The sequence below is a fragment of the Rattus norvegicus genome, chromosome 7, assembly GCF_021556685.1.
Source record: "Rattus norvegicus strain SHRSP/BbbUtx chromosome 7, alternate assembly SHRSP_T2T, whole genome shotgun sequence".
NCBI classification, from domain to species: domain Eukaryota; kingdom Metazoa; phylum Chordata; class Mammalia; order Rodentia; family Muridae; genus Rattus; species Rattus norvegicus.
This window is the reverse complement of record NC_141540.1, coordinates 79917431-79936101: the sequence shown is the minus strand read 5'-3', so window position 1 is coordinate 79936101 and position 18671 is coordinate 79917431. Positions and strand designations below refer to the sequence as shown.

General features: G+C 41.8%; 1 protein-coding gene across 46 annotated transcripts in view; it reads right to left on the bottom strand.

The window, feature by feature from the left end:
• Positions 1–12874, bottom strand: part of Rims2 (regulating synaptic membrane exocytosis 2) — a 520587-nt gene extending 507713 nt beyond the window's left edge. For 45 of the 46 annotated variants that reach the window (XM_087555439.1, XM_087555408.1, XM_087555415.1 and 42 more), the window contains exon 1: positions 12406–12874. In XM_087555439.1, coding sequence (XP_087411565.1) covers positions 12406–12581 — 176 coding nt within the window. In that variant the 5' untranslated portion in view covers positions 12582–12874. 46 annotated transcript variants of the gene reach the window in all.
• Positions 12875–18671: the final 5797 nt, after the last annotated feature.

Sequence of the window (18671 nt, the reverse complement as noted above, 5' to 3'; positions counted from 1 at the left end):
CAGTGGTAGAGTGCTTGCCTAGGAAGCGCAAGGCCCTGGGTTGGGTCCCCAGCTCCGGAAAAAAAAAAAAAAGAAGTGTGAGAGTCACAACATCTGGAAAAGGATACAGCCCCACTGTCAGTTCTAAAACAGAGGGCTACATTCAGGAGACCTCTAAAAAGTAATATTCTCTAGAGAAAATGAAAATCTTTGATCTATTAACAAAAGACAAAAGCATATGCGCGCACACACACACACACACACACACACACACACACACATATACATACAACCACCTGTTCGCTTCGAGCAATTGAAATGAACAAGCAAATAGAACTTCCAGAGGAAATACACTTGTGCCTTCATCTTGACTTTTAACGCAATAAGGCTATGTGAGCTATCTGACCTGTAAAACTGTATAATAATAAATCTGGGTTCTTTCAAGCCACTGGAGAAGAAGTACTAAGTAACTTTGGAAGATCTAGGACTTAAGCAACAAATGTAACACTATCCTCCAAATAGTTGTTGAAAGTATTTGCTGATAACATTTTCCATAGTTGTCAATGTTTTGTTTTCTTCATAACTAATTTACTTAAAAACATAGTGTGTATGACATTTAGACAATATTTTAAGAGCTTTGCAAATATAAACTGAATTTTCAAAATAGCTTCTGAGGTGCATATTGTCATCCCCATTTTACAAATACTTGTTGAAGTAAACAAGTACCAATGGGAGTTAGACCCTGGCTGTCTTATTCTAGAGTCCAAGCATTACTGTTTTTATAAGAAGAAATGGCAATGTGAGGGGAGAAGAATATATTTCAATTGTAAAAAGCTATATATATGGAATGGTGAGTTGGTTCAGTAATTAAGAGCACTTGCTCTATAATCATGAGGACCTGAGCGCTGATCTTAGTGCCCATGTATCAGTTATATTTGTGGCTGATACAAGGGAAGGAAAACAAGAAGATTCTTCTAGGACCACCAAGTCTTATGTCTAAAATATTAAGCTAAGTGCCTGGTACTTCCATGACCATAAAAATCAATTAATCATTTAGTTGAAAAGATTAAAATTTGGTCCACAAATTAAAATCAACTGAGTGCTCTAAGGAAAACAAAGAATAGTAACTACTATTGGATATCAGAAACATAAACTATATACAAAATGCTAGGTAACTTAAAAGGGAGACTCCGTAATGGGCAAAATTATCAAAAGGTTCTCATCATAGCAATAGACCTGCACACACAGCAGGTCATCAGTCAAAGAGTAATAGTATGTACATAACAGAATTAAGAATATAATAACTAGTCAGGCAGTGGTGGCCACACCTTTAATCCCAGCACGCAGAAGGCAGAAGCAGATGGGTCTCTGTAAGTTTAAGGCCAGCCTGATCTACAGAGTGAGTTCCCGGACACCCAAGGCTACACAGAGAAACCCTATCAGGGAGTGGGGAGAGATTATAGATTCTTCGTAGTTAATATTATAATCAATTCATTCATTACTTTGTTAGTAAATAATGAGATATCAGTCCAAGTCTCAAAAGGAAATAAATGCTATAATGAACTAAGAGTTGTATAGTGAGGTGGATTTCAGAGATGAGGGCAGGGATTAAGGAAACCAACAAGGGGTGAAGGTAAACCTGGACTAGCAGTACTGGAAAGCAATCTCCAGAACAAAACAGGGTGGGGGGATATGAACAGGCCACCTATGAACTGAAGGCAAAGCTTCCCTGAGAGTGTGTGGTATGCGAAAAGACTGTCAACAAATAGTATGGCCTCATTCTCTTCTGTCACTCTAATCTGCCAATAGTTCACATTGACAATAGAAGGCGGAGAACCATCACCAAGATCAGTGCCCCCATTTGGAAAAGAAAAAGAAAAGGCATTAGAGAGCTCCTTTGCCCTTAAGCCATGTGCAATTATATCAAGAATGCCACACACATACAACCAGAAAGTAAGACTGGGCAAACAAGAAATATATCATGCCTTTATTTTGAATCTTCTACAGTGCAAAAATCTGAGAAAAATAAACTGAAATGTAGTTATTTTCATATATTTCTGTTGGTTATAAGCCACTCAAATTATTATGATTATCCCAAGCCAAACAAAGGCAGGGATGGCTCAGTTGCTACGAGGTAAACAGACAGACCAGTCCTTCCTTCTAAACTCTGTTCAATAATTCTATGGGTGAGTTAAGACTCAGCGTATACCGGACACTCAGGGAAAAGCTATCAGCCTACAGGAAAAGAAAACAACTTGGCATCATGAGAGCAGCGATGACACTCATTGTTAAAAGTTCCGAACTAGCGTGCAAAAGCTCTGAGTTTGATCGCTGACACTGTACACACCAGGTGCAAGGGCGCCTACCTAGAACTCATGAAGTAGAAGTATGAAGATCAGAAGTTCAAGGTTACCCTCGCAAAGCCAGGCTGGTCTTCAAAATTAATTCCAGGCTGGCCAGGGTTACAATGAAACCTTGCCTCAAGAAAACAAAAACAAAACAAAATTTTTGAGAAAATTTATATTAGACAAATATAGAAAAATTAAAGCAGACATGGCAACAAAACAAAGGTGATGTTACTCAAAATAGTAGTCACAACCCCCAAATTGCAACACCACACCCAAAGCCAATTTCTTACTTATTGAAAGCTAATGAGAACATCCACCAAAACTCAGTGTCAGTGAATCTAACCAGAGGCCAGGGAGCTCACCAAGGTAGGCCAGAGCCAGGAGCCATGCTATACAGCAGTAACTTTCTGAAAGAAAATACAGGCCTCCGTGAACATGAAGACCTCATCAACTTCTTAACAAAACTCAGTTTGGGCAGGAAAGGCATTAATGAAGTCTTTCAGGCTAAAGACAGCTTTTGAGTAAAACAGAGATTGAATCTGATAAAACAGTCAGGCTTTTCCTCTATGTCCCTGGGAAACAAACTATTAGAAAAAGTAGAACAGACTTCTCATATGCCCACAAAATAAGAGGGACAAGAGCATCATCTCCATCTGTCAAACGAGTAATACCAAAGTGCCAATGATACTGAGTGCTCTGCCATCGGACTGGATTGTTTTTCTCAGTCCTAAATCCCAGAAGCCTTACAGAGTACAAGAAACTGCCAATCGGGTTTTCCCTGCCAGGTAAGTATAAGCTTAGCGGGAGGGGAAAATGATGAAGGCTTCCCATGCCTAAAGGGAGTGTGTGCGGCTTTGTTTAAGAACCGACCATACTGTGTTACATAAAAATATGAAATGTCTATGATGTATAAACATGTAAAAGTTATTAACTCTAAGTACCTTTTAATGCTTTTAGGTAGCACTGTGTTACATAGAAACTGTAAATAATGCCTTAAATATTTATATAACATACATATAAAAAAATTATAAGGGGTTGGGGATTTAGCTCAGTGGTAGAGCGCTTGCCTAGCATGCACAAGGCCCTGGGTTCGGTCCCCAGCTCCGGAAAAAAAAAAAACTTAACTAAAAAAATTATAAAATATAAACTATATAAAAGTTGATAACTTTTAGCCAGTTTGTCCATTTATTATACTATGTAACTTCAATTTCTTAGGTAACAGTATTACAGATAAAGTAAGGGAACTATCTTATTACACCTAGGACTAAACTGCCTCACTTTTTAAAAAGTAATTTTTAAAGACGTGTAAGTGTCTATTTGAATACTTTTAAGTACAGGTGAGAAGAGGGTGCCATGTGTCCTGTAACTAAAGTAACAGGCATGTACTGTGTAGGTGCTGAGAATGAAACCTGAGTCCTCTGCAGGGACAGCAAGGGCTTCTACCAGCTAAGCCATCTCTCCAGCGCGCCTTTGACAACTTCTGACCCTATCTCTGAAATGTACAACCATAAAATCTGATAAGCTCCTTCTTCCTTTCATAATAATATTCTATAATTCTCAGAAATTCAGTAATTTAGAAAGAAGAGAAATAATCTTCATTAACGTCAACATTTCACTTTCATAAATAATTCCCTCCCTGTATTTTTCTAGAATGCATTCATATTTTCAAAATTCTCCCAGAAGTAATGTACAAATACAGGAATTTATTCTAACATATTTAAAATGCCCAAGAATTGAGCCAATGACACAGTGAGAAACTCCTGAGACTACCTTATCAATGAGAGCAAGAAATCTTTAACATAAAAGAAAGACCAGGAGTTTTGAAAAATCACACAGCAGCCACACTTGGTGGTGCACACCTTTATCCCAGTACTAGGGAGGCAGAGGCAGATGGTCCTCTGAGCTCAAGGCCAGCCTGGTCTACAGAGTCAGCTCCAGCACAGCCAGGGTTACACAGAGACACCTGTCCCAAAGAAAAAGGAGAGGAGAGGAGGGGAGGGGAGAGGAGGGGAGGGGAGGGGAGAGGAGGGGAGAGGAGGGGAGGGGAAAGGAGAATAAGAAAAGAAAAACAGAAAAGGAAAAAAAGATTGCAGAGCACAAGTATCTCACAAAGTGTCTCACAAACAGAGACATTTTAAAAACCAAAATATCACAGGGTTCTTTCTGATTACAAATGGATTCACAGAGCCCTGGCTGACCTCTCGTCACTTTTCCCCCTTAGCTCTTTTCTTCTTTCTCACTTGGAATCATTTCTACTGCATCTCTATTTTCCACTCCACGGACATTACAAGTTACAGAGTTACTTCTCTAACTCATATATATGCATTTGATGAACCTTAGAAAAGCAAACCAATAAGTTAGTCCACAACTGCTCCTTCAGGAGAACACTAGTCCTCAGACTAATGAGTTTAGAGAGCTAGCTGTCAGTGAGATAAGCAGATACATAGAGCAGTCAATTGAACAAGTAAAGTGGCAGAAGAGGCTTATCTGACTCTTCAGTTACCAAATCCTAGAAATTTTGGCTTCTAATTTTTTCAAAACTTTCCTTTGACTTTCTATGATCTAATTTTATGTTTTCCTCATTTATCACCTGACTTAGGTCAGTCATATATATCACTGTAAGTGTTTTCCAGCAAAAGTCTGCTTATATTATGCCCATGGTTACAGTCCATTCCTGCTACCATTTATGATAACACGCAAACCCAAAGAATACCATACAAGGTCTTTTAAGATCTGACCCTTGTCATCTCTCCAGTGTCCTCTGATAACTCATCTTCATGTGCTCTACTGAACCACATCTTAACTGTGCCCTACATGGCACCCATCTTTTACAACTCAAGAAGTCTTTGAGTTAGGGAGACTTGAGAGTCTAGGACATTGCTTAGAATATCTCCACTTGCCAGGATACCATCTACTCATCCTTTGGGACACAAGAAGAGAAGTCATCAGCCAAGGACTGGCTCAGCTTTTTCCTCCTCATTTATTCATGCAGCACAGTGCACAGCAGTTTCCCAACACTGACCACGCAGTAGTTCAGTTGTAGTTCATCATTTCTCTTACAGTGAATTCCCTAAGGGTTGTTAAAAGTGTCTCAACACTCAGAAACCCTTCACTCCATGAGTCACCAGAGAGTGGCTAGTCTGGGAGCAACTAGAGTCTAGGAGTGAAACGTCAAGGTATCTTAACACGAAAAAACAGGTACTTTGAAACAACACGGCAGAAACAACAAACTACTTCTAAGATTAGTCTGGATGGTTTTTGCTATGGTTATTATGTACTGAAAATACCTTTCCTGTATTTTTTCACAGCACTTTATATTATGTCTTCATGTAATATTGGTAGTCTTAGACTCTTTGCCTGTGAAAGGCAACAGTTCATTCCTACTCAATAATTCTCTACTCAATGCAGTTTGTGTGAGTCAAGTATGGTGGTAAACACCTGTTATGTCAGCACTCCCAGCATCCCTAAAGTTGAAGCAAAAAGATCCTAAGTTCAGGGCCAGCTTAGGTTGCATATTGAGACTGGCCTTAAACTCATGATCTTTTTGCTTCAAGCTCAAACAGAAACTTCTAGCAAATAGAATACTTGTACAAAGAAGCTCTGATGACCTAAACTCATTCCCCAAAACTCATAAGGTGGCAAAAAATAACCCTCAAAAATAGTTCTCTGGCCTCTACATGTGTACTGTGACACATGTGTACCAGTAGTCATACATTCATGCATAGAAAATAAATAACTATTTAACAGTTTTAAAGGCTTGGGAATACAACTATTATCTCGTTTATAGATTATTTGCCTATCCCCTATTATTCTGCTCTGCCACATAAATACACTTATTAATGATTAAAAAGTAATTTTGAGATCAAAATATTCCTTAATTCCTAAGTTGATTGCATTTTAAAATAATATATAATCACAATCTTCTATTTTCTAGTGAAAATAGCCAAGCTTAATTTTAAAACAATTGCAATTGTGCAAATAAATAAGTATACAAGCTGCATTATATATGTTAGTCTCCAAGTAAATTGGGCATAAATTTTTACCATACATTTTATTTCAGAAATAAGTTTACTATTACAAAGCTATCTTTTTCCTTTTAATTATTAGATTTAATTTGCTTTTTAATTATTAGATTTAAGTATTCTCTAAATGAAAATGTTTTCTCTATAAAAGTTTATAATCTGGGGTTGGGGATTTAGCTCAGTGGTAGAGCGCTTGCCTAGCAAGCGCAAGGCCCTGGGTTCAGTCCCCAGCTCCGAAAAAAAGAAGAAAAAAAAAAGTTTATAATCTAGCAAAGTAGACAGACAGTAGAGAAAAGTAGAAAATACTATAAGAATTTAAAAGGAAACCTGGTTAAAAGCCACGGTCAGAGAAGAGCTCTCTAAACATGTTTGAAGGTAAGATCAGAAGGATAAGGAAGATGCGATTATACACAGACTGAGCTTTCTGAGTAACAATTTGAAGATGAGCATTCTAAGTTCTAATAACCAGGCTTCAGAATTCGCTATTCTAGTCAGACCTTCTGTATAATAGGAGTAAGACAAATAAGGCCACACTGGGTTCCATACTATAATGGAAATTAATCACAAAGTGGCCTCACAAAGCAGTCACTTGCATCCACTTGGCAGCAGTATTTGGTATTCTTTTCACTGTTATCCCTTAGTCTTCAGACTCCCTAAAAATGAATATTGCTAAGAAAGCTGGCTGCAAGTCCTCATGTTCTTTCTCTTCAATCCTATGCTCTTACCTCTTACAACAATCGTAGGCTTATTTGAAAGTTCCTCCAAATGGTTTAACTTTCTACTAGACAAAAACAAACGAGTCTCTCAATTTTTAGAAAATAGGAAATATTCACCTAGAAGAGTTACTAAAATATTTTAAGCCTTAAAATTAAAATTAAAGAGTGTGGTCTAAAATCAGCTAACAGAAATGACTACTACTACATACTACATACTCTGGGAAACTCAGTCTATAATTATCAGTCCTGGTTCTCACCAGGTGTAGATGAGAAAAGTTAGAGAGCGTAATCATTTAAGCACGAGTTAAGTTAAATCAAGGCACTTCTTAATCAGTCAGGGTCAAGTAACAACTAAGTTGGTCCATCTCATTAGCCTCCACTCTCTCTATTCACACAGTGTAACTGTCCCTTTACTAAGATGTACTGTCAAGTGGAAACCACTACAAATTGTTCCTCTACTTTAAAATACAGAATATATATTAAAATTTCACTAGACACTTTCTTATAAAGTGCCAAGCAACTGTTAGAATACATTTGAATCCTTAAAAACTGAAGGTTTTCACCTTTGGCAAAGGCAATGTATGGTGAAATGGTTATCTTTATTTAACCGTCTTTATGATCTGTTTCTCTGGTGTGCTATGGTAGAGAGACACACATAGACAAATGGGCAGACAGGCAGACATGAATATTAGAAAAATTGCCACGGTAAAGGAAATACAAGTGATCCTAAACAAACAGGAAAGGCTCTCACAGTCATTGATAATGAGAAAACTGCAAGTTAAATCTGCGATGGCATTTTATTACTGAAGCTCTGACCAAGTTTACCACACACTGATTTGGCAAGGAAGTAGGAAAGTCTCCTCAGTATACGAGATTTAAACATACTTCCTCTACAAAAAATTATTTTCGTAGTATTTATTGAAGTTTACTGACTCTTTAAAAGAACAATTTCTTTCTATTTAGTCCAGAGATACAGTCTCCACATTAAAAACGGTGTATCAAAGTACCATCTCCAGTGAAAACCAGAAACAACCAAAGAATCTAAAAGTATGCCATTAGTTAAAGAAGTTTCAAAACATTCAGCAAATGGGACAGATACTGGCACTTAACCCAATGTGGAATTCATTTCCCAAAATGCAGGACATACTTTACTTTTATGTTTGCATGCCAACATGCATACATGTATGTTCAGTAATATATAAATACACCTAGTTTCACGAGCATACATATTTGTGCCTCAATTATATTGTGTATAGAATGAATATTCTAGTAACAATAATTGCACATGGGTAGAAAAGTTGATAAACATATTTTGTAGCAAAAGTATATATTATCTATTAAATAGAAAATTGTAAAATAACTTTAGAAACCACTTATAAAATTGCATTATTAAAAAATTTAAGCTAGGTGTGATGGCACACATACCTATGATACCAGCACTCGGTAGGCAGAGGCAATCAGATCTGTGTGAGTTTGAGGCCTGTCTGGTCTACAAAGTCAGTTCCAAGACAGCCAGGGCTATGTAGAAAGACCCTGTCCTAAAATAAAATAAAAAATTTAGCCAAGAATAGTAGCACATACCTTTAATATCAGCACTTGGGTGGCAGGGGCAGGTAGATCTGGAGTTTTAGGCCAGTCTGGTCTATGTATCAAATTCCAAGCAAGACAGGGCTACAAGGGACTACCCTGTCTCAAACATAAGTAAATGAATTAAACTAAATACAATAAAACATTTATAACTACTCATATATGTATACAATATGTACTTGTTAACTTAATCTGCCATGAATGTGCTTCATTCTATTTGAGGAGCACATTGTCCTTTTAACATCAATAGAAAAGTCAGGCTGAGAACAAAGACAACAGACAACTCCTGAAAAGCATAAACAGCGAGGTGTGGTAGCACAATGACTGGTAAGCCTAGCACTTGGATTGGAAAAGCAGAGGCAGAAGGATCATTTAAGGTCAACCTGGGCTACACAGAAAGACACTATCAAATAAAGAAAGGGAAAAAAAGAGGGAGGAAGATTTTAAAAATAAAATAGGGAGAAAGGGAAGGAAGAAGTGTTCAAAGCGCTTAGTATAAAAGACATGCATAATAAAACCACAATACATATTTACCTTTCTACTTGACTTTTAGTCAGACCAAAATAAAAACAAAAAAGACAAAGGAAATACAACATTCCCTAGTTTTCTTTTCAAAACAATGATTCCTCTTTTTTCCACAGAATGAGTGAACTATCTCATTTGCACAGTAATTCAGCCCAACATTACTTCCTAGGTACCTATTATGTGTTAAGGATGCCATGAGCAAGATAACCAGGGACTCCTCAAGGCTCAGGACTGAAACTGTGGAAGGAGTTCATGTAAGGAATTCATGTAAGGGCTGTTTTGTTTTGTTTTGTCTTAGTAATAAACAAGGGGGTTAGTGCATATAAAATCCTTAGAAAAATGCAGAACCAGATTCACATGTAAGATAGTATTGCTTGATAGACAGAAGACTTCCTCGGTATGTATGCATAGCTGGGCCTTAAAGACATCACTGATAATGAAGTACAAATCATTTCTAATTACTCAGTCTCTTAACAGAAAATTCAGTGTGGTGGCCTCAACCTGTTTTGATGGCTCATCTTTCTTACTGACAACATTTCAGGCATGAACATTTAACGTATGCATTTATTCATGAATTATATGCATGTTAGTATTAGCTACCCATACTAAGTATTAATGGGACTTGGTCTTTTCTTTTCAAACGAAGATAGGACTATAAGTTTACTATGTTCCTCTTGTACTCCAGCCTTTCATCTTGTGATGCCCTTGAGTATACACATCTTACCTTGCATAATATTTAGTATGAATACTGAAACTCACAGATCACACAAAATATTGTTTATCCAGTCTTCAATTTCTTCACACGTCAAAATTATTTTATTGTGATACTTAAAAAGTAGCAGATATGAATTTGAGTTTTAGTTTACTCCTCTGTGCCTATGACCTCTCAGGAAAGATGCTAGCATTCAATTAAATGATAGACAGTTTAGTCAGGAACTCATACATGGGCCTAAATTTTCAAGACAAAGAGTAGTCACAACTATCAGTATTATTTTTTCTACACAGTACATTTGTTATTTAACACCCAAGACTGGGAACATATTATTTAATAAATGGTCAAAACTTTCCAAATGATGTGGCTCTTGTTACTGTGATACTACCATAAAGTTTATTCTCAGTTTCCTTGTCAAAAGCATTCTATAGAACATTTAAAACTATGAGAATAAGTACTTAAATCTGAGTCTATATTTCTTATTGATGTGATTTCACATATTATATAGCTATGTTTAGAGACTATGTCTGCCTAAATAATGTGAAATAAATGTACAAACATGTGTATTTGCAAAGTATGTAGGTTTACCTGGAGATGTATACACATATACTTGACCTGGAAAATCCTTTAATAACACCTATTCAATAAAATACACTGTTCCTTTTGAGCAATTTGTAGTTCAGCACTCAAATATTCACTTAAATGTTTATATATTCAAACTGTGAATAAAACTACATAAATTACCTAGCCAATAAACACTATGATTTAGTTTACTATAAATAAAAACCCATTTCCATTTAAATATGTGGGTCAAAGAAACAAAGCCATATTTTATTTGAGCATCATTTTGGCAACACTGATTTTTAGCAACTATATTAAGTATAAATTTATATATCTGAATATAAATTACAATGATCAAAATCTTAGCACATATTGGTATATAGATTAAAGTTGAGCTAAGTTAGAGTATGCTTAAAAACTTTAGTTAAAACTATATTATTCCGTAATTTAAGCTGATTAAATTTCTTAACTTTTTGTTAATATCTTATGTCCATAAATAAGAAAATTCCCTAGTAAATATTCAAACCTAAAAATTAGTATTCAAGCAATTCTTAATTTCAGTTAGTATGTCAGAAATACATTTGTTCTCTGGTTCCTTTATTATTTTGTGAGAAGTTGTATATTTTACTAAGATATATATCTATTTGATATAATTTTGTTACCACAGATTATGTAAAATCACCTTCACTAAAAATGCGAAAAAAATCTAGACAAGGTATGTTTTCATTTGTGAAAAAAAAACTGAATTCAACAACCTGTTTTCAAAATGAGTGACGAAGGTCAGTATGTTATTTCTTTTCACGGAGGAAGTCAACGCTCTTAGTTGTGTGTTTCTTTAGAGATTAAGGGAAAGTGTATTTGTTGACATGCAAAAGAACTGCCCCCTCTTTAGGCATACACAGGTTAATTTTTACAGTGAGTAACTCATTTCAAGCAAATGTGAAAAAAATGGCTTGGATAAACACTAAAGGGATACGGATATAGACGATGACTTTCCCGAAGTAACTGAGATATCAAAAATCATAAAACATTTAAAAGTAAACCTGTAGAAACAATCTCAGCTACAGAAATCCCAAAGCAAAGTGAAACTCATTCTGGACAGTTCCCTGGTGCTGAAGTTACAACGCCTCTAAACCGATGCCTGGGTGCTACTTTCACGCCTCCCACCCTGGCCAAAATCCCGCTGGCTAGACTGGGAGCAAACATAGTAGAACTTCACAAGGCAGGGAGCAACCCCAACTGACGATGGTAGGAACTGGAGTCTCCTCGGGATCCTACAGATTTACTAGTTGCAAACAGGAAGAACAGCAGAGTGCAGGGTGTTAGCACCCGCCGAGGGGGAGGGGCTGGAAGATGGCGGCGGCCGCACACCCACCCGAGACGCGACCGCGCTTAGGCCCCCTCGCCCGCCCCGCCGTCTTCCTGTCCGCTGCGACCGTGGGCAGCTCAGCTCCTCCCGGGGCTGGGGACAGAGCCGGCCCTCGCAGGCGCGGGTCGAGCGACCCGGGTGGCGCCCGCACCCCGGGCCTGGGCGCCTTCACCCGGGTCCGGCCCGGGAGCACCTGTGCACGGCCATATTGGATTCCTTGCCCCAGTCACTGCCTCCGCGCGGGGGCGGCGGGAAAGGAAATGGGACGCGAGGAGCCAGGGTTCAACCTTATCCCGGGAGCCGAAGTGGCCCGCGGGGAAAGCAGGAGGGCGCCGGCGAAAGTGCCGCCTCCCCGAGCTCGCCGCCGTCACCTCAGCCGGCCTCGGCGCCCTCCATCCTCGACACACACCCCCGCGGCTGACAACTAGAAAGCGACCCTGGCGGCCGCGGGCCGCAGCCCTCGTGGCCCCGGCGCCACCGGCGGGGAGGAAAAGCGGCGATCCCGGGCGCGCGGGCGGTCGCGGGGAAGCGGCCGAGGGGGGCGGAGGGCAGGGAGGGAGGCGGGAAGATGGAGCCCGGTCCTTACTTGAGCACGGACTGCTCCTTCTCCTCTTCTTTCTTCTGACGATCCATGACAGCCTGGATGATTTTCCTCTCCTCTTCCGTGAGGTGGCTGAGGTCCGGCATCTCGGGCTGCGGAGGAGGCTGAGAGGCCGCCGGGGTGGGAGCCGGGCGGCCCCGGGGCCCGAGTGGAGCCGACATGTTTGGTGGAGCCGAACCACCCTAGGGAAGCAGGGAGGCAACTCCACTGGCAGCGGCGGCTGGGGCGCGGGCGGCTGGGGCAGCCTCCGGGGCTGGGACAAATACATACAAATCAATGGCCTTCAATCCGAGGCGACAGCCCCCCTCCCCCAGGAAAGAAAGCAGGGGGAGGGGAGGGCGAGGGGGAGGGCTGAGGAGTGCGCTCGGGGAAATGTTTCTTCTTCCCGGGGGCGAAGGGCTGGCAAGTGAGCGGTTCGCGGGAGCGAGGAGCTGGAGGCCCCGACGCGGAGTGCGCGGAGCGGCGGGGGAGGGCGGTGGAGTAAGGTGGCGGGGACGGCTGAGGGTGGGGTGACTGGAGGGAGGCGGCGCGCGGGCCGGGGCGCGAGTGTACGGCCGCGGCGCGGCAGAGCGGGAAGCGCTGCCCGCGAGCCCGACCCCCAGGGGAGTCCCGGGAACTCGCTCGGAGCGCCCGGAGGCGGCGAAAGCGGCCAAGGGAACTGAGGCGGCAGCGCGGCTGTCCCGCCGGCTGGCGCGTCACTAGGCTCCCGGACGTCGCGAGGATGGACCCCTCCGGGAACCACGAGGCGCGGGCTGCGGCAGGGGACCCCCGCCCCCACCCCGGCCCGAGACGGCCGGTCTTCCGGCCCGCAGCCTGCGACTGCCAACGCCCGGACCCAAGTGAGCTCGCACGCGCCGCGGGGCTGGCCGCCCGCCGCGCCTCATCACGCGCCCGCCCGGGGTCCCGCCGCCGCCGCCCCCAGTGTCCGCGGAGTCGCCGCGTCGGGCCCGCTCACTGCGCCGCCGCCGCCTGGTGCAACCGCCCGCGCCACCTCCGCCTCGCGTGCTCTTCCCGCCGGGCCCGCGTCGCCTGCCGACCGTACAGGCCCGGGCTCGGCGGACGCTCGCCCGGGACCCTGCTCACGGCTGGGCGGGGCGGGGAGCTGTGAGGAGTAGGACAGCGAAAGAGCGGGCGCCCGGGGCAGCGGGGCTGTGGGCGGTGGGGGCGGGAGGTTCTCAGGTAGCTGGAGCCAAGGGAAGACTCCCAGCCGCAGCCTAAGGGACCCGGCGCTCCCGAGCTGTCTGGGGCGGGGTCCTGGACGAGGGAAGACTGGAGCAGGTGGGTGTCCCTGCGGTGTCAAGACCGGGGACTCGGAGCGGGGAAGAGCCCGAGGAGTGACCTGAAGAGTGGGGACCTGGGCGGGAGTGCGGAAGTTTTGGGAAACTGGGTTGTCGGTACCGACTGCACTTAGAGGTACAGAAGAGAGGATGCTGGAGGCGGTTTGCCCGGGGCTGCGGGTGAATCCGGCAGTTTGGCCCTCTTCTGCCGGTCACTAGAGAAGAGAGATGATTGGAGCGTTAGCCTGATTTAGAAGCCTGGAGACGGGCTCAGTCAAAGAACAGAAGAAAACAGACTCCAGTAGGAGGGAGGCGGCCACCTCCAGAGCGGGCACAGGGAGAAGCCGGGCGCAGCCCAGACAGCTCTCCCCGGGGGCGGGGCGAGCCTGCTGAGGCGATGCGGATCACCCCCCTTCCTCTTCCTGGCACTAGACAGGTGCTTCGGTTAGCAAGGTTAGAGTGTTCGTGCGTGTGTATGTACACACCCCTACCACGCCTTCCACACTCACACTGCCTAGTAGTACAAGGCCAGATTACAGGCTGGTGAGTAAAGCCTTCGGGGTTTGTATTATATTTATGTGTAGTAAGCTCACTCTCCCTCCTCCCTTTGTTCCCCAGGTACCATCTGACTAGTCTCAATTTGAGAGAACTGGGAACAGACAAAGCAGCACTACATGTCCCTTGTGATTTCTAAACTGAAATTTCTATATTGTTTTTCTCGCATGCTTTGTAACTGGAAAGAAGTGGAAATGTTTGCTTATGTTTTGTTTCCTATTGTTACTGTTATTGTATCATTGTTACTACTGTTCACTGCTACCACCATTTCACCTGTTTTCAACCGGATTCATAATCCAAATTAGCTTTCACTGTTTTTGCAAACAAGATGAGATCATATTAGTCCAATCGATTTAAGTGTTTTACAGTTAAAGAATTTTTTATAAATCTCGAATCCAACCTCATCAATAGGAAATTGAAGACCAAGATCAGAAGACTTATAAATATGGTAAATAAGAGAGCTGGAGCCAGACTCTAGAAACTTAGTTTAATTGAAGACTATCGTGCGTGGTTTTCAAAGCTAACACATGAAAATGATATGGGTCACTTTTAAAAATACTTGAACCTAGAGCAAATGAATCAGTTTCTAGAACTAAGACCTTAGTCATAGATACATTTTGAAAGTTCCCCAGACAACTAACCTTTAGCCAAGGTTGACAGGCATACATCCTAAGATAATACTGAAGAAAGGAAACATTTTAAAGAAAATTGACTCACTTTCCTAAAATTCAAATGTTAGATTTTATTATACACACGCTCATGTCACGCATAACAGTTACCAGACAGTTGGTATACATAATACAGCTTTCACCTAGGAAACACCTACCACCAAAACAAGGTAAATTTTCCTTTAAATGAGAGGATAGAACTATAAATAATAATGTTTCACTTTATTTCTGTTTCCATTTTTAAAAATACCATCCTGCAAACCCCAGCCAGCATCATCACAACTGGATCCGAAACCAGAATACGCAAACACTGCTGAGTCTGAAGATTCGGAGGTTAAAATAGTTATTTCAAAAACATAAAATGTGGGCTTGAAAGCAGTTATTCAGATTGGGGAAATGTGGGTTCATTTGCAGCAGACGATCACCTTCTGGGCCCTACATCATTTCTGCCAGTCACACAGTACTCCAAGGTCTGTGTTTCCCTGCCCACACCCAGGCACACGCACGGGCGCGGGCGCGCGCGCGCACACACACACACACACACACACACACACACACACACACATCTCTCTTTATCTCCCTGGACAAGACAGTGCCAGTACTTGACACAGTAGGCATGAACCTGAATATACCACAGCCAATCCCTACAGGAGTATTTGTGGGCAGACTAGGATTTTCTGTTGTTTGGGCGTTTTGTTGTTGTTGTTATTTTTTGTTGTTTTGTTTTTGTCTTTTGTTGCAAGTGAATTTTTATTAAAGGAAATTCTTAGAAGTGCAAGTACACAAAATCAGCTGTCATTAGTCATGTACCAGTCATGTATCTTTACAAAGTGAAAGTCTGTCACTTTTTAGATCATACAGAGAGACTATATATATGCACGTATATCATATAGAGCTTTAAAATGGGCTGTCACCTAGGTGATCTACTTTTAAAATAGTCACCCAATTTAAAATAAGATTGCTATGTTCATAATGAAATATCCTCACAAGGCTTGGATTTCCCAAAATACAGATCTTAGAGATGTCTGTTTTGTTCCAGTTTGTGTTTACCTGAAATATTAGTCATATCTTACTTTGTCATGTATGGAATTCTATTTCGCTTGGACATATCTCTCAGTAGGTGAACACATTTGTAGTAGATTCAAAATGCTTAATTTTAGAAGTAACTGTCATTTACTACTGAATTTGGGTTTCTGTAGGTTTATAACCCCTGTGAGTCTGGGAACTTTCATTCTACATAATGATAAGAACTATTTATAATCTACTAGGTAAGTATTAGGAGACATACCTGAAGTATAAAACTGTAAAATAATCACAATCTTATAATGTACTGAGGCCTTGGTCTTCTGCTATGAAATCTGGATGCCTCACAAGACTCAATCATTTCTACTCTACTGCTTGTAAATAGATGGTTGTTGTTATACAGTTTGTCCCAACAGGTATAGCCGATTCTGTCTTGCAGCTCTACATAATGAGAAGCACCCTGGGTTCTGTGTGTCGCTTGGTAGTAGGACACTTGTTCTTGTTAATGTTCTTGTTTTTGTCAACTTGAGACAAACTCAGGTCTCCTGGGAAGAGAATCTCAAGGAAGAAATTACTTCCATCAAATCAGACTGTAAGAAGTGAGGGCATGTTTTCTTGATTTATGATTGATGCAGAAGGCCCCAGTATATTATGGGAAATGCTACTCCTGGGCAGGTAATCCTGGGTTTTATAAGAAAGCAAGTGGAGCAAGCCAGTAAGGAGCATTCCTCCATAATATCTGCTTCTCCCTGCCTCCTGGTTCCTGAGGTTCCTGCCTTGGCTTCCCTGGTGATACACTGTAACCTATAAATCAATAAATTCATTTGGAAGTTACTTTTGGTCAGTTACTCTTATCACAGTAACCAAGACACAAAGTAAAACAGAAATTGGTACCAGAAGTAGACTTTGAAGAGGCATAAGCTCAGACATTTGAATGCTTGGTCCCCAGTTAGTGGTGCTGTTTGGGGAGGCCCCTTGCTGGAGGGAGTATATCACTGGAGGCTGCTTTGAGACTGTTATATCACCCTATGGCCACTGTGTTCTTTCTCTCTCTCTCTCTCTCTCTCTCTCTCTCTCTCTCTCTCTCTCTCTCTCTCTCTCTCTCTGTTTCTCTCTCTCTCCTCTCTGCTTTCAATAAAAACTATCTTAGTTTGCCGCTCCTACACCATGCCTGCTGCTCCCCATTGTACTTTCTCAGTGATTGTTACCCGCTCTGGAACCACAAGCCCAAATAAATTCCTTTATAAGTTGCCTTGGTCATGGTGTTTTATTACAGCAACAGAAAAGTAACTAAAACAGCCAGAATGGCAGCCCTGGATTCAATCCGCAGTACCACATGGGCAGATAATGAACAAGCACCACACAACTCCACATGGGTCAAAATATTGAGATGGCTCCCTACAGTGTTCAGTGCCAATTGAACTCATAACTGCTCTGCGAGCAAGTGCGCCTCAACACCTGGTTAGTACTCCGTACCTCCCTGCGCTTGTCCTTCCTTTTACTGTGATGTTTACTCAGCTAGCCTTTTCAGATCCACACCCCCATCATTCCGACCTCCTTTCCCTTTTCCAGTGTACTTGCTTCCCTCAGATGATTGTATTCTCACTGTAAATTGACGTTCTTTTACTTCAGTTTATCATTGATTGTATACTTCTGTCTACTAAAATATAAGCACGTGAATAGGAATTTTATTAATGTATCCCAAGCACGTAAAATAATACATGACTCCTAGGTGGATGCTTTCTGAGGTGAAGATTTATCAATACTGGCTTGAATTGGACTTGAGAACATGAAAAGGCAATCTGAAAAAAGAGGAGACGAATGCAAAGAAACTAACGTTTATTCGGGTCCCAGCAGCATCTCTGTCCTTCCCTACTGCTGGTGGACACATCCTCTGTTCCGTGACAATCTTCTTGCCCTCTGATGTCTGAGAAAATGCTTTTCTCTGGGTTTGGCCTAACTTTTCAGTTGTATGTCTGTCATATTCACAGCCTTTTTCTCCTTCCATCTATTTGCCCCAGGCTCTCTCACCAGGGGGCGTATCCTGTTCATAGATAGCATGTGTCACAGTAGGCCTTCACCATATCCTTGTGTATATCCTCAAGTGAACCATGAACTCTTTTAATAGCAAGGAATGCACTTTTTCCACTTTCCTCCAGGGCCCATGAAAGTGTCTGATACCCTAGAGCAGCGCAGTAAATGTATGCTAAACAAATGCATGAACAGCCTTAAAATACTAGAGAATTATTGGAGTATGAAGAGCACGGGATTACAGCAAAAGGTAGTATAGAAATAAGTGATGGTCAGATTATGTTCTACCTTACGTGTCTTAGTGAAGAGTCCACACTTGTCTTACAATCATTATGCTGTGGGAGGTTTTAGGTAGAAAACTGACATGATATGCTTTGACTTGCAGAAGTATATCCTGCATTTATTAATATCTAAAACACCTGCCAATAGAATTGCTCAAAGGGCACAGATGCACCCTGATTTACACTTGGAGACAGATTTTTTTTTCTTCTTGGTTTGAGAATTGAGTTCCGTAGCTATTTTTCTCAGTAGATTATGACAACATGATAATGAGGCCAAGGTCATGGTTTAAATCCTGTGTGTGTTAGTGCCATAGTCACAGCTGACTGGCAATCTTTGCCAGTTGTCAAATGACAACAAATGTTTTTGACTAGAAATTGAGGGGGGGAATATGACCAAAGCTAATCAGCATCATTAG